Source organism: Coffea arabica, chromosome 6c (genome assembly GCF_036785885.1).
Source record: "Coffea arabica cultivar ET-39 chromosome 6c, Coffea Arabica ET-39 HiFi, whole genome shotgun sequence".
NCBI classification, from domain to species: domain Eukaryota; kingdom Viridiplantae; phylum Streptophyta; class Magnoliopsida; order Gentianales; family Rubiaceae; genus Coffea; species Coffea arabica.
The window spans coordinates 17,227,917-17,244,122 of record NC_092320.1 but is presented as its reverse complement, the minus strand read 5'-3'; the positions used below and the strand labels follow the sequence as shown (position 1 = coordinate 17,244,122).

General features: G+C 33.9%; 1 protein-coding gene across 1 annotated transcript; it reads left to right on the top strand.

Moving 5' to 3' along the window:
* The first annotated feature begins 4,207 nt into the window (after positions 1–4,207).
* LOC140008518 (uncharacterized) lies at positions 4,208–14,320 on the top strand. Its single transcript, XM_072053150.1, has 11 exons — positions 4,208–4,712; positions 4,904–4,986; positions 6,367–6,497; positions 10,736–10,838; positions 11,249–11,389; positions 11,488–11,729; positions 11,832–12,038; positions 12,127–12,219; positions 12,288–12,392; positions 12,477–12,847; positions 14,054–14,320. The coding sequence occupies exons 5-10, from the start codon at positions 11,257–11,259 to the stop codon at positions 12,495–12,497; spliced, it is 801 nt and encodes a 266-aa protein (XP_071909251.1). The 5' UTR covers positions 4,208–4,712; positions 4,904–4,986; positions 6,367–6,497; positions 10,736–10,838; positions 11,249–11,256; the 3' UTR covers positions 12,498–12,847; positions 14,054–14,320.
* The last annotated feature ends 1,886 nt before the right edge of the window (positions 14,321–16,206 follow it).

Sequence of the window (16,206 nt, the reverse complement as noted above, 5' to 3'; positions counted from 1 at the left end):
CTTGGTACACCCTAACTCTATACCAAGTGGCGACTCCATTTTCATATAAAAAGCCCTTTTTGAACTATTTTTCTTGGGTCAAATCGTCGCATTTTCAAAAGTCCCATTTAGACCCATTTTCTTTTAAATCACGATTCATTTTTCAATCACACAAAATACGTCTTTCTCAAACCATTTATTTATTCATTTCATCAAAAAATGGGGCGCGACATCAACTTTTAAAAATAGTGGCTTGATGATGATGTTAGTGGTTTTGTTTCTAAAATTACCCTCGAAAATTCAAATTCTAAATTTAAATTTAATACGAAATATAGATAATAGTGGGGATAACATTGAAAAAAGAGTTCAAAAGGAACTTTAATTTTGGTATGATGACAAACATTTTAGAACATTCCAAAATGAAAAGTATGGCATTTTTAATAGGATGGAGAGTGTATATCGAATGTTAAAAAGGAAAATTTTGATGTTAAAAAGAAACATAAATATAATTTACTTACATGTAATGTTATTTGCACTCCTATGTTTTTTAATCATACTCCCACTATCATTTTAATCATATATTTTTCATTTATTAGATTGTATGATAAAACAAATGGTGGAAATGCAAATAACAAAAAGTAAAGTGCAAATAATGTTTCCCTTTACTTTATAGGGTGATCGACAAATTCCTGTAAGCACACAGGATCGATTGTAATAATAAATCACCTAGAGTATTTCAGGATCGAACCTAAGAGAACGAGTTAATTTTCTCTACTTTAATTATTCTAGACAAATAATAAAATTCAAAGGATTTATTTTTAACTAATTAAAGAAGAAAATAGATAATTAAATCTAATAATAAAGGTGAGAAAACAATTGGCAGAAACTAGGGTTTTAGATTTTGATCTAAGTTTGGATTAATTATCCAATTAATTCCTTAACAAACCATGAACGCATCACACAATTGTATTTTAGATTATCTCTCAATACATCTAAAGTATCCCTAATTAAATCCTACATTTCTTTTGAAATCGCAAGCATTTAATTAAACCCTTTAAGAACTTTAGTGATATAAGTGTATTATACAAATCCTAACCTATTCTCGTGATTAGACTAAGTATATTTATCTATCTCTGTACGGTTGTATATCCCTTCTCAGTTCAATACAAACCCTAAGAGCCACTACAAGAAAATTGGTCATCAGTGACAACTTTTCTCTGTGACGAAAAAAAGTTGTCACAAAAGTGGATCCTTTATTGACGACTTTCTAACTCGTCACAAACCTCTAATGGGAGCCAACTCATTTGTGACGACTTTTGTTCATTTGTGACGACTTACAAAAGTCGTCACTACTAAATTCCCGCCAAGATTTAGCAAGAGTGCGGGAGTGTTTAGAACACACAATAGTGACGACATTAAGAACATCATCACTATTGCTTGGCCTATTTACGGATGACTTTTTGTTGTCGTCACTGATCACTAAAAAAAAAAGTTATTAGTGACAACATTTTGTAGTGATGACAATAAGTCGTCACAAAAGGAGCTTCTTTAGTCGCGACACCTAGAGTTGTCACAATTGCATCAAAACAACTAAATGTTTAGTGACGACCCGTTATTTTCATCACAAACTACACTGCAAGAAATATGGTCATTAGTGACAACATTTTTTGGTGACGACAAAAGTCGTCACAAAACGTGGTTGTTTAGTGATGACAAGTAGAGCTGTTAATCGAGCCGAGTCGAGCCGAGTCTTTGGCTGCCGAGCTCGACTCGAGTTTAATTCGAGCCGAGCTCGACTCGAGTTCGTTAAGAAAACGAGCTTTAAAATGTGTTCGAACTCGGCTCGTTAAATATACATGTGGCTCGAGCTCGAGCTCGAGCTCGACTCGTTTATCACAAACGAGTCGAGTTTCACGAGCTCGAGCTCGAGCTCGTGCAAATTAACATTAATAAAAATCTATAATTTTTAATTTATATAATTTTGATTTCTAAAATGACAAATATGCCCTTCATTAACGAGATCTAACGAGCTACTCGAGTATCAAACGAGCCGAGCTTACTCGGCTCGTTAACTAAACGAGCATGTTTCGAGCTCGAGCTCGACTCGTTAACCAAAATTAACGAGCCGAGCTCGAGTCTTAACGAGCCGAGCTCTAACGAGCTTTCGAGCTACTTGATTGGCTTAACAGCTCTAATGACAAGGAAAGTTGTCATAATTGCTCAAAGCAACTAAGTCTTCAGTGACGAACTTGAAAAAGTTGTCACTAAAATAATCTATATAGTGACAACTTCTAATATCGTCACTGTCACTCTACCGATTCGGATTTAGTGACAAGAATTGATCGTCACTGTTTAAAGTACTTATTTCTAAGTAACTTTCATTAATTCTACTGTGCCACCCTAACTTTTGCGATTTAGCCCCAAATGTTGTAAAAAATTCCATTAATTCCATTATGATATCTTAACTTTTACAATTTAGCTCCATATGTAGTACACCGATTTCTTTAATTCTATTATTACTCCCTAACTTTTGTAATTTAGCCCCATATGTAATTCACCAATTTCATTAATTCTACTATGGCACTCTAACTTTTGCAATTTAACCCCCATATGTAATACACCAATTTTATTATTTTTATTATGGCACCCTAGCTTTTACAATTTAGCCCCTATTTTTTCATTAGGAAATTGCGAATGGTATCTTGATAAACTATGCATAAATATTTTATAATTTTCTCAAACTTAAGTAATAATTTGTTATAAACTCTAAAGATATATCTTTCATTACAATAGTTATAAGGCAGGCAGGTCTTTTTATCAATGGAATAAGAAATTTATGCCAAATTTATCCTTTGTACTACATGCCAAGTAGTATTAGCAAAGGAATAACAAAGTACTACAAAATAATTAACAAAATAGCCTTCAGGAAGTGTAGTTTATGGGCAAACGAGCATTATCCATTTAAAGTACCAACTTTTTATGGGCATTTTACTCTCAAACATATAATTTATGACAAATTTATAAATGTTTGTAAGTAAAATTCAAAAAAGTGTTACACTGATTTCTTACAAAACGAAAACTTGCAGGTTATCTTTTCAACATAAATTAAATTCTTTTAAAAAAAGAAATGGCCCATAAAGTACCAACTCTTTGTGAGTTTCCTCCATTACATGAACAAATATTCTGCTCTTTATGGGCATTTCACTCTGAATCATTTAATTTATGTTAAATACATAAATGTTTGTAAGTAAAATTCAAAAAGTGTTGCACTAATATTTTTATGAAAGGGAAACTGGTAGGTTTTGTATTTAACATAAATTAAATATGTGAAAGCAAAAAAAAAAAAAGAAATTACCCATAAATCTATGTCTTGCAAATGTATACTAGTAAAATAGTTTCAAACAAAATTAAACATTAAAATAAACTGTAATTTATACACATTAAAATATCTGTAATTTATACACATTTTGCAACTACTACTTTGTGTTTTCTCTGTAATGAATTTTTTAACTATTGAGAACTTAAGTTTTGTCTTGCAAATCTATACTAGTACAATAGTTTTAAACAAAATTAAACATTAAAATAAATGTTTGAAAAAGAACAAAAGTACATTTATCACTTGCGGTAATGTAACAAAATTTTCTCAACCATTATCAATATTTTCACAAAAGTATTAAAAACTAGCAATTGACAATATTAAAAACTAGCAATTTAATTAGTGATGACTTTTCTTGTCATTATAATCTTGAATAAATTAGTGATAACATTATGTCATCACTAAATTTTCTTTGATTTTGACTTAACAATAATGTCTTATTAATAGCATTTGATTATTTTTAATGAAAGTCTGTTATAACCATAGAATTTGACTTTCGTTATTTTCAATTAATGATGTACTTTAGTGCTGCAATTATAAAAAATTGCAGGGCTAAAATATTTGCAAATTATAAAAGTATATTTTCACTTATATGTAATTAACAAATTTTGCCACCTATATTGATGAAAATTTGTGTTTTTGTACTAAAAAATAAAGAATAATACTATAGCAATAAAATCTATGCTTCAAACCAAATTAAAAATAAAAAAAAGCATGATGATTGGTCTCAAATGTTGGGAAAATGATTATTTTTATTGAAACTATGTTATAACCATATAATTTGAGTTTAATTATTTTCAATTACATGATGTTCTTTAGTGCTGCAATTATAAGAAATTAGTATAAAATATTAGCAAATTATAAAAGTACATTTTCAATTATATGAAATTAACAAATTTTGCCACCTATGTTGATGAAAATTTTTATTTTTTCCTAAAAAATAAAGAATAATACTATAGCATTAAAATGTATGGTTTAAACCATATTACAAATCCAGAAAAAAAACATGATTTTTGGTATCAAATGGAGGGAAAATGAGTGAAGTCAAAATTTTGATCAAATCATAATGAAAGTGCCGCGCAACAAAAACAATATCCAAAGCAAAGCAAAGACCAAAGCAGCGGAACACATTCTGAAAACAAAAGCAACGGAACACTTGGTCTGAGTTAAAGCAACGGAACACTTGAACAACACAAACTTTCACCGAGCTGAAACAAACAAGCTTCTGCACTGAGCACAAAACAGAGCTTCCGCACGGCACTTGATACTTTCACCCACACAACAAATCCGTTCTCTGGCTTCTCACTAGCATCACCATGGCTGTCCAGCATTAAAGGGCAAGGTTTTCATTGGAAAGGTTCATTTTTCTCTCTCCTATACATTTTCCCCAATTTTTCCAAATCCCTAATATTCTACAATATTTTTTGCAAATTTCTGCCCAAAATCTTTTAGCAGCTCTTGATTATTAGATGCTATCATAGCTATGTTGTACTCGGAACTCCCCCCGCTCGACTCGATTCATCTAACCTGTGGCTGATTTGTTTCAAGTTCATTTCTGCAAGCGTGATTGGTCGTTGAGTTGGATGTCCGTTATTTCGAAGAGGAGTCCGCTTGATTGGTGCATCGATCAGGTTTGAGAAGCTGTCTATTCGAGTCTTAAACGTCTGTCAAATTGTTTGCCATGCTACTACATTTTCTTCTCTCCTTTTTTTTTTCTATTCTTTTGCCCCCTCTATTTATGTCGAGGAAGCACAGGGGAGCTTCCAGTTCCTTCTGATGTGGATCAGAAGGAAAATATTAAAAACACTCTTGTCAAGCTTTTTGTTTTTTTATTATGAAACAGGATAAAAAGATCTTCACTCTTCATTTTGATTATAATTTCATAAAATAAGAGAGTGCTATTAACATGTCCCTAACTTTTGATATCCACTATTATGTCATTTTTCCTGAACTATCAATTCTTGTTGATCATTTCAAAAATCCTATCATTGTTGAAATATCCTGTGGAAAGAGCACGCAAACTAGTAGTAAATGAAAATCTAATATGACAAGGAAAGTTTTAGTTGAAATGTACAAGAGATCTTTGAATGCAGCACGCTGTTTAGCATAAATATCCGAAGATGCTGGAAAAGTTAGCAGGCTTTTGAAGCTGAAAATAGCAAAAATGCTACTAAATTGTATCACATTTCCCGTTTCTGGAAGAAAAACAGAGCGTATGTTTAAGTCCTTCGTTCCGCTCTATACAGTCAACTTAATTATAAAGAATTCTTTTACAAGTCTTGAGCCATATGGGTTGAGAGTAGTTGCATTCCATGATGGAAGATTCTTTTGAACGTTGAGGGCTTCCAATATTCATGCCTAGCTCATCGTTTCTTTGACCCCAAATTATATTTCTAGAAAAATTTACACTTTACAGCCTTAGACAATTTTCAGCTAAGGATGCAAAAATCATACATAAAATCATGTACCTAACCTGCAAGGAACTATATATATAATTTCTATCCAAATTGGAAAGTTGTTCAATTTGTTCTATATCTCCGCAAAGTATATTATTATTATTGTGTTTGTGGATCAGACTTAGAAGAAAATGACCCACGGCAAGAAAAATGTGACCATTGAGTCAAATCATGGGAATTAGTAGATTAGACCCACTGTAACCAACGGACTTCCTAGCCAGCTTTGATCCTTTCTACATTAGCGTATTTGGACTTGACCCCTCCCAAAATATATATATATATCTCACTCCACATCTACCGACCAAAACGGCTGATCCACATCAGGGGAAAAATGGCATTTAAAATAGAAAACAGAAGAAAGAAAACATAACTCTAGTAACTTGACTGTGTGAGTTATTTTACATCTGAACATGTGAATAAATTTCTGCTGCGAATCAGTTTCCTAGCCTTAAATGAACCGACACATGAGATAGATGAAAATATCTTCTAGAAATTATTATTGCTTCAATCAAACTCACATACTTTAATCTCTCGCTCTCTCTCTCAAACTCTCAGTTGCATTTTAGACCAGATATAAGGAGGTTCTTGTAAAGGCACATATTGCTGCATCTGGAGCGGTGCTAAGATTGCAAATAGCTCCTGTTCTTGGTAGGAAAAGGAAACCAATTGAGTGGTCTGAGTTTCAGGTACTGTTCCTTCTTACCATTATTCAGGCTTGAAATTTATATTTGTGCTTTACTCTTCTATTATTTCTGTGTTGGGCATCTTCCCTTTACAAATATATGATGCCTGATCCTATGTTTTTTGAACATGTAGTGTGCTGTTAGCTAGCAAAATCAGCCTATGAAATTGATTATTCATGTTATGGCTTTATCTTTTGTTTGCCAAACTTTTGCATGTATACTGTGGCTGCAGATTCAATTTAGTTTGTTGCCTTACTAATGCATTTGTACTTGAGATGGTTGATTTTTTGCTAAAAATGTGTTTTACACCTTGGATCCCATTGCTGGTATTTGAGGAGTTTAAATTTAGTTCATGTTACATTGCATTTGTTTTCTATATAATGTGGCGGTCATATTCTTTATGGTAGGATAAAGGGCTGCAACAATATGGACAGGAGTTGGATGTCTATTTAGAACTACCTAGACCCCAAGTATTTAGATGGAGTTGATGAATTTATTAAGTTTGCTTTTCTAGGCAAGGATCCTAATTGTAAACTGCCATGTCCTTGCAAAGTATGCAATAATTTTGAGGATCAAACTAAGGAAATCATGGCCAATCACTTGTGTTGAGGAATTGTTGATAGTTATACTAGGTGGATATATCATGGCGAAGGGTTTGAATCTGATGATGAGAATGATGACATAGAAATAAATGACAACAATAGTGACTTTGACAGTATGGAGGAGCTGTTAAATGATGTAGGAGTTGCTAACTTTGGTGAGAGTTGAAGACATTCACCGGAACTTGATACGGGTGCTTGTACCGAGAAAGAAGGAGAAACAAGTAGGTTTCTCAGATTATTATCGGAGGCTGAAAAATCTCTATACCCGGGCTGTGAAAAGTATTCAAAACTCTCGTTTATTGTCCATATCCTCCACTTGAAAACAATGAATCGGTGGACTTGTAAATCTACTGATATGTTGCTGAAGTTCTTGCATCAAGTATTTCCTACAGCTTTGATTCCCAGTTCATATTACGAGGCAAAAAATTTCATCCGTGAGTTGGGGCTGAAGTGTGAAAAGATCCACGCCTGTGAAAATGATTGCGCACTTTTTTGGAATGAAAATAAAGGCCTTGATCATTGTCCAAATGAAAAATGTAAAGCACCGCGGTATAAATCTCCAAATTCCAAAATACCTAGAAAGGTGTTGCGTTATTTTCCATTAAAACCAAGGCTACAAAGATTGTTTGTGAACAAAGAGATTGCTCGGGATATGAGGTGGCATAAGGAGAGACGTGTAGATAATGAGAACATGATGCGACACCCTGCTGATTCATTAGCTTGGAAGGATTTTGATAGAAATCACAAGTCCTTCGCTGAAGATCCTAGAAATGTGAGGCTAGGACTTGCTAGTGATGGCTTTAATCCCTTTGGAACCATGAGCAATTCATACAGTATATGGCCTGTTATCCTTGTTCCTTACAATCTACTTCCTTGGAAATGCTTAAAAGATCCATTTTTTTTCCTATCAATGATTATTCCTGGTCCCAAAGCACCTGGAAATGACATTGACATATTCTTTAGACCACTAGTTAATGAGTTAAAAGAGTTATTTGCCACTGGTGTGGAGACATATGATGCCTTCAGGAAGGAGAAGTTCATGTTACGTGCAACACTTTTATGGACAATAAACGATTTTCCAGCATATGGCTATTTGTCGGGATGGAGTACAAAAGGGTACAAGGCATGTCCTGTGTGCTTAGATGAGACGACTAGTCTATATCTTAATAATGGTCACAAATATTGTTACATGGGCCATCGCCGTTTTCTGCCTATTGATCATAAATGGCGTCGAGAAAAAAAGCAATTTAATGGAGAAAGAGAACATAGACAGCCTCCTAGGACCCTATCAAGTGAGGAAGTCCTCCAACAACTTCTTCGTATTGAGCAAGTTGAGTTTGGCAAGGCACCTGATTTGCTGCAACAGAAGAAAAGAAAACGCGTGTAGAACAGTTCAAATTGGAAGAAGATGAGCATATTCTTTGAACTTCCATATTGGAGTACCAATAAAATTAGACATAATTTGGATATTATGCACATTGTCAAGAATGTATGCGAATCTTTGGTAGGTACATTAATGAATATCCCTTCGAGAACTAAAGACACATGGCAGGCTAGGGAGGATTTAAAAGAAATGGGATTAAGGGAAGAGTTGCATCTACAACCGGGAGGTGGCGCATCTAAAGTTATGCCACCTGCATGTTACACTTTATCATGCCTAGAGAAAAAGAATTTCTGCCAGTTTTTGAGCACTATCAAGTTCCCGGATGGCTTTGCTTCAAACATTCCTCGGTGTGTGAAGACCAAGGAGTGTCAACTTTTAGGAATGAAGAGTCATGACTTCATACAACGACTTCTTTCGCTAGCAACTAAAGGAATGCTGTCAAAAGATGTATCTCAGATTTTAGTAGAGATTAGCAATTTTTTTCGAAAAATTTGTTCTCGAACTCTCTATCTAGATGAGCTGGAAATGCAGGAAAAAAAATATTATTTTAATACTATGCAAACTTGAGAAAATTTTTCCTCCAAATTTCTTTGATGTAATGGTCCATTTACCCACTGAATCCAAGATTGCTGGACCAACCCAATACCGGTGGATGTTTCCATTTGAGAGGTACATGCCTCTTATTTTTAATAATGCCTATTTGATTTACCTCCAATTTTCTTATTTTCTAACAACTCGGGCTGAATTTTTTTTGGATAGAAAAATGGGTCAATACAAAGTCTATGTGAATAATAGGGCACGACCTGAAGGTTGTATAGCTGAGCGCTACTTGGATGATGAACGTCTTACATTCATTTCCAGGTATTTGCATGATATTCCGACCAGGTTTAATCAAACGGAATGAAATATGGAGAAACATGAAGCTGCTGGAAAATTATCTATATTTTCTAGCTTGGCTCGGCCCTTTGGGGCAGCACTGATTGGTTATCTAAGTGAGGTTGAATTGCAAAGAATACACCTGTTCATCTTGAAAAATTGTGAAGAAGTAGATGATTACATGAGGTAATAATATACTTTAATGTTAAATCTATGCCGTGTTCTATAATATGTTCTTCATTGCTTGTAATTAAAGTCATTTGATAGAATATGTAACTACTTCTACTACTACAAATTTAGGGAGCATAGACAAATTCTTGAAAAGCAAAATTTATCGAGCGTACAGCAAAGGCTAGACTCGGAGTTTCCAAAGTGGTTTGAAGAACGTGTAAGTATTGGAAGAGATGTTAAAAACTTGTCAATTTCCTTTACTTTTTATTTTAGTAAACTATTAAAGAATCCGGTATGGCTGATGTAGGTCATGTATACACATGCACGTGGAGAATGTACTGATGAATTGTTGTCTTTGGCTAGAGGACCTGATTTTCGAGTCAATACATTTGTTGGCTGTAATGTGAATGGATTTAGATTCCACATTAAGGCTCGGGAAAGAGAAAGAAAGACACAAAATAGTGGAGTTATGGTAAAGGGAGAGCATGCTGATAAAGAAACATACTTCTATGGTATAATTATTGATATAGTTGAGGTTGAATACTCATTTACTCAAAATCGAGTAGTTGTGTTTAAATGTGATTGGTGGGACTTGAGAAATAATTCGGGAATCAAAGTAGACAAGCAGAGCAATATCACTAGCATCAACATGTCAAAAACATGGTACTCAGACCAGCCTTTTATATTAGCATCCCAAGCTGAACAAGTTTTCTATCTTCAAGATATGAAGTTTAGAGGTAATTGGCATGTTGCAAAGTTAGTTAGTCCACGCTCATCTTATGATGTTCCTGAGAAGAATGAAGATGATTTGGTTGATAACAAAGAGGCTTACCAAGAAGAGTATCATGAAGATTTGATTGGTGTACAAGAAAATCTTGAGTTAGTCAGTTTGAAGAGAGGAGATGTGCAAACTGAAGAAAGGATAGAGGCTGGTGCTATGTTTTTTATAGAATTGTCAGCTAGCCGTGCAAGGCAATTGGATGACAATTTTATTGATAATGATGAGGAAATTGAGCAACAATTCAATTCTGAGGATGAAAATGAACAATTTGTACAAATCGATGACTATGAATCAGATTAAACAATGTTGTTCATTGAATTTCTTAATCAAATTTTTTCTTGTATTTTTTCTGTAGTTTATGATATGTTGTCATGGCTGCTTGTGTTGTTTACGATTTTGGTGGTGCTTGCGTTATATGATTATGTAGATAGATGGCTGGATCGGGGAAGAAGGGAAAATTTACTTTACGACAAAGTCGGGATGCTGGGCGAGGAATTGTGGAGCAAACTGAAGAAAATGTAAGCTGTCAGGTAAAGAAACAAGAGTCATTTCCAGATATTTTCTTTTTTCCTAAACTAGCAATTATCATCCTAAACTAGTTACTATTGATAAGCGCATTCTTATGTTATTGTACTAAGCTAGTGAACCAAAAAATAGTGCAATTCCCAAGACAAGCAATGTCACTGAACCTGTATTAACAAAAAAGTCTTCTAGGATCCGTCTATTTGATGAATCTGAGGTTAGTTATTATTTTTTTCAATCTGCCATTTAGATAAACTGGTTTATGACAAAGCAATTGATTCAACTTTTACATGTCGCTTTATAATGGTGGCTTAAATTGCTGGATTATACATTCCTAGTGCATCCTCTGCTAGAGAAAATGCTACAAGAAATTCAGGTATACAAGCTGAGAGTAGACAGATTGCTGAAAAATCTTCAGGCAATGGAATGACATCACAAGAAGCTGCTGGGATGCAAACTGATGGAACTCCTACTTCACAGCATGTTGGATCTAATCAAGCTATTGGTTGTGAAAGCAATGAAACTGAAAGTATGCAAGACCTTGAGTCAAACGGTTCAGGTATGTCAGTTTTACGTGTAATTCTACTCTAATTAACTAATTACTACCATGGCTGCTATTGTTAGCACTTATGGTCTTGTTTACTTTGTATCTACTAGACCAAGTGACGTTAAAAAGAAAAAGAGGATATACGCATAATATTGCACTATCAAATGAAAAGAAAGCTGGAAAAAAGGTGAACATTACTGTTTCTGAAATAAGTGGAAGACTAGTTGGAGAAGGTGCTCAGCGATACATTTCAGAGGCAAGTTGCGTTATTCGAAAGTATGGCAAGTGGAAAGCACCTAAATGGGGCAAGCTTCTTAAAGATGATAGAGATCAACTGCTAAGAATTACTAATGTAAGAATCTGCTATCATAGTATTTTTTGGTTTTCTAGATGCAATTTAAATTAGTCCATTAATTTTTTCTGATTTTGATATGTCCTTCTATTTTTAATTCAGAATAGTTTCACTTATGATGGAGGAGAGCATGTGAAACCAGCTATAATTAAGCAATTAAATTCACAGTATAGAAGTCGACGTTATAATTTTCACATGCTATTCAAAAAATGTGGCTCTAAAGAGGAAGCTCTTGCACGTCGACCAGAATATGTGGAAGAATCAGATTGGATTTACCTTTGCGATTACTATTGTAGTCCAGAATTCAAGGTATGTGTAGCACATACTTGTTAATTTGCTATATACTTTGCCAATGTCTCTTTTTTATCTAGATCTGAGATAGAATTGACAATTGTAGGCCTTAAGTGAGCGAAATAAGCTGAACAGATTAAAGCAGCAAACTGCCCATACAGCTGGAACAAAATCATTTTTACGTCATAAGGATGACCGGGTCAGTAAACGTGTAAAGTAGTTCATTTATGATGTGTGGTTGGGTTGTTTAACCTATTTTGCTAATAGGAAGCTAAGGAGGGAAGGACAGTTAAACCAATTGAACTTTATGACATGACATATTTTAGTCGAAAGAAGAATGCTATGGTTGACGAGACATCAGCTAAAAAACTGGTAAGAAAAATATCACTTTCAACTGAATACCAATACTTCATGTCTCTTATGCATATATCAATAATATCAAACATGTGATTGTAGAGCAAAATGAAGGACTTATAGCTAGAAGCTCAATCTAGTGGTGTAAATCGAACCGAAGAAGACATCTGTATTGAGGTGACTGGGCGTATAACTGGATATGTACGTGGTCGTGGCCCCTCCAAGACTAGTTTAATTACACAAAAACTTGCAGAGATAGAAGAATTCAAGAAAAGGGCAGAACAAGCTGAGAAATGATCAGTTGAATTGGAAGTTCAAGTCCAATCTCAACAGCAGCTGATGCAAAGGCTTGAGAATCAACAAGCTAAAATGCAAAACCAGCAGCTTGAAATGCAGGAACTCCTTAAGGCTTTACGAGCAAAATTGCAGTCCAAGAACCAGGGCAATGGAAATGCATCTGGTAGTAATAGCTGGTAATGCATCCTTCTCATATGAATAATTGAATTACAATACTAATGTGAACTGTTGCTATTCTGATCCTTTAACTTATTGATTTTGGGGCTGATGTTATGCATCATTGTGGACTGTTTTTGATAATAGCATTTTTTGGGGTTGATGTGACCTATTTTTGGGTAACTTGTGGTCACTGTGGACTGTTTTTTGGTAATAGCTGGTAATAGCATTTTTTGGGGCTGATGTTATGCATCATTGTGGACTGCCTTTTGTTATGGTTGTGTAGTTTATGGTTATGGTTATGGCTGATGTGTAGTTTTTGATAACTTGTGGTCATTGTGGACTATTTTTTAGTAATAGCTGGTAATAACATTTTTTGGGGCTGATGTTATCCATCATTGTGGACTATTTTTTGTTATGATTGTGTAGTTTATGGTTATGGTTATGTGGCTGATGGTTGTGTAATAACATTTTTTGGGGCTGATGTTATACATCATTGTTATCTGAACTTATTCTTTGGGAACTATCTAGGTATCATGTATATAGTGCTGTTAGTTTATCAATAGAGAGGTAAAAATCTGATTGTTCATCTGCAATAGTATATTATTTCCAAGTACAAGCGACAGACCATGCATGGATAGCAATCTTCTTTTTGCCTATGTAGTGACTTGAAAGAAATGAATATAATGCAAAGGGGGCGTTTGTAAACTTTGATTGGTTTCACCTGTTTAGATGGTCTTCACTTTCACATTGTGAGGCAAATAGCTCATTCTCTTTGCACCGTTTAATCCTACAGAGGCATCGTTTCCTTCATGATTTATGAAGCATAAACTCCTAAAATCAAAGAGGGCTAGTACCTCCTGTATTCACACCTCGTACGATAAGTTGCTTTCTGTGTTTTAATAAATAAACAACCAAAAGTATAAAGATTAAACAATAATTACTGTGGGAGTCCAATTTAATTGTTCAATAAGTTGAGCTATTTAAAGAAGAAGAAAGAAAAAAAAAACTGTTTTAGAGAGCTCTTTAGTTGAGCTTATGCAGTGTTGTATTTGTATAGATTGGACTGTGATTTCTAACTTCTTGCTGGTGTTGTAATATGTGGGCCCAAATTATATGAGGTTCTTAATGAATTGTAATTTTTGTCTTAATAATTTAAGTCTCATTACTTGTTCTTTATTATTGTACTCCTCCCCTTACCTACTTCTTTTACTCTTTTATGAAAGATAAATGCTATTCATACTAGCTTTTGGAAGATATCTATGGTTATGGTTGAAGAATGTTGAAGACAAAATTGCCTTTTGCTCATGGAGTGGTTCATTTAGATGTTCTTCAATTTCTTAAACTGTGATTGCTTTTGTAAATGTACCTTATGTACAAGTGATATTTTGGACAAATGTTATTTTTGTAGGCATTAGTTGGGTAATGTATACTTGAATTTGGCATTTGAGAATGCTATATTATTACCATGTAATCTAATGCAAATACTTTTGGTTATCAATCGTTCATGTTTATTTGTATGGTTTGTTTAAAATCAATGATTTAGCAATGATTACAGGCCAAATTATGACTATTAAGCTATTGAGAAATTATCTAATGACAAAAAAAAGTTGTCACAAAATAGAAAATAAAAACTCCTTGTCACAACAGAGACTGTCACTAAATCTAAGCTACATTTGTGACGACAATTGTTGTCAGTAAAATAGTTATATACAATGGCTTTCGGTGCTTTTTAGTGACGACCTTAAGTAGAGCATTTTTTACAAAAGGTCAATTCGTCAATAAAACGCTTCCGGATTGTTGTCACTAATGACAACTATTTAGTGACGACATTTCAGGTCATCACTAAATAGTTGTCATTAGTGACGACAATCTGGAAGTGTTTTATTGACGACTTGATCTTTTGTTAAAAATGCTCTACTTAAAGTCGTCACTAATGAGAACTATTTTTTAGGTCGTCACTGTTTACTTTTACCGACGGGGGTTTAGTGACGACTTTGTGACGATCAAAAAGTCGTCAATAAAAGGTATTTGTGACGATATTTGTATGTTCTGTGATGACTTTGTGTTGTCACTGATGAACAATTTTCTTGTAGTGAGCATATATATGGTGGCCAATCACAAATATATAATTAAATCAAGGCAAAAGTTAAGAATTTAACTAAGATAAATAATCCAAAACTCCCTCACAAAACTGTAACCATAGATATAATTTAGTTCAATATATTCATAATTAAAACCAAGAATTTGAAGAAAAGATATAAATAAAAAGATAAAAGTAAAGAAAACTTCTCAATTTCCCTTACTTCGATGTCCGTTTTGCTCTTCCTCTTTGATTCTTCAACTCTTTCTTCTTGATCTCTCAAGAAAAGAAGATGTGAAATGGATGAACTAATGCTAACCTAATGTTTTCTCTCTCAAAAACGACATAGAGAACCCTTATTTATAGTTTCTTGAAGATGTATCTTAAACAGGGCAAGAATAGGTTTTATTAGAGTTGAAAAATCACGTTTTCGCGCATTTTTCCGATGATGACTGGCCCAATTATCAACCCAATGTCCGGCGCCGGTCATTGGACCAATCTCAAAACACCAAAGAATTTGAAGATGATTGGCATGAAGTCCTTGGTGATATCCAGCACCGGTCATGGATCCGTTTGCAGATCGGTATGAATCGACACATGGATCACCTTTGAAGCCCAGATCACCATCAATAAGGCCGAATCAACTCTTGATCAAAACATGAAAGTTGTAGATATTTCAATTAGCTTTAATGCTGCAAGAATCAAGTGATTTGGAGTCCGGATGCTTATATATGCCTAAAATACTAAGACCTGGTCGTAAGAGTATCACAGCACAACTATACTTCAGTAATTTAGATTTTTTACCATGAAAACAAGTGAACCAAACTTTAATGTCCAAGAGCTTTCTCTCTTAGCTTCAAATTGAATCAAGAATTATCTCAATCTGATTTGTGTAGTTCAAGTTATCACCAAAACAATGAAATATGTCAATCCTACCAAACCCCTTTCTCTTGACTTTTCCTCTTTCATTACTTTTTTGCGCCACGTTTTTAGTCCATTTTCCCTCCAATTGAGTTTTCACCTATTAGAACAAGATAAGAGCAAAATTAAGTAGTTTTAACTGAAGATAGCGCTCAAATAACATGATTAACTAGCAACTTATACATTTAACTTTACTACATTTTTACACCCTATCAAAGGGATAAAAGAAAATGTAATTATTTGAGTTTTTTAAGAAAAATGATGAAACATACCATAATTATACCTATCAATTCATATATCATATATATTCAGCTATTCAATATCATCAGTATCATGTCATATACATAGCTATATGATGTTGAAAAAGTAGATGGT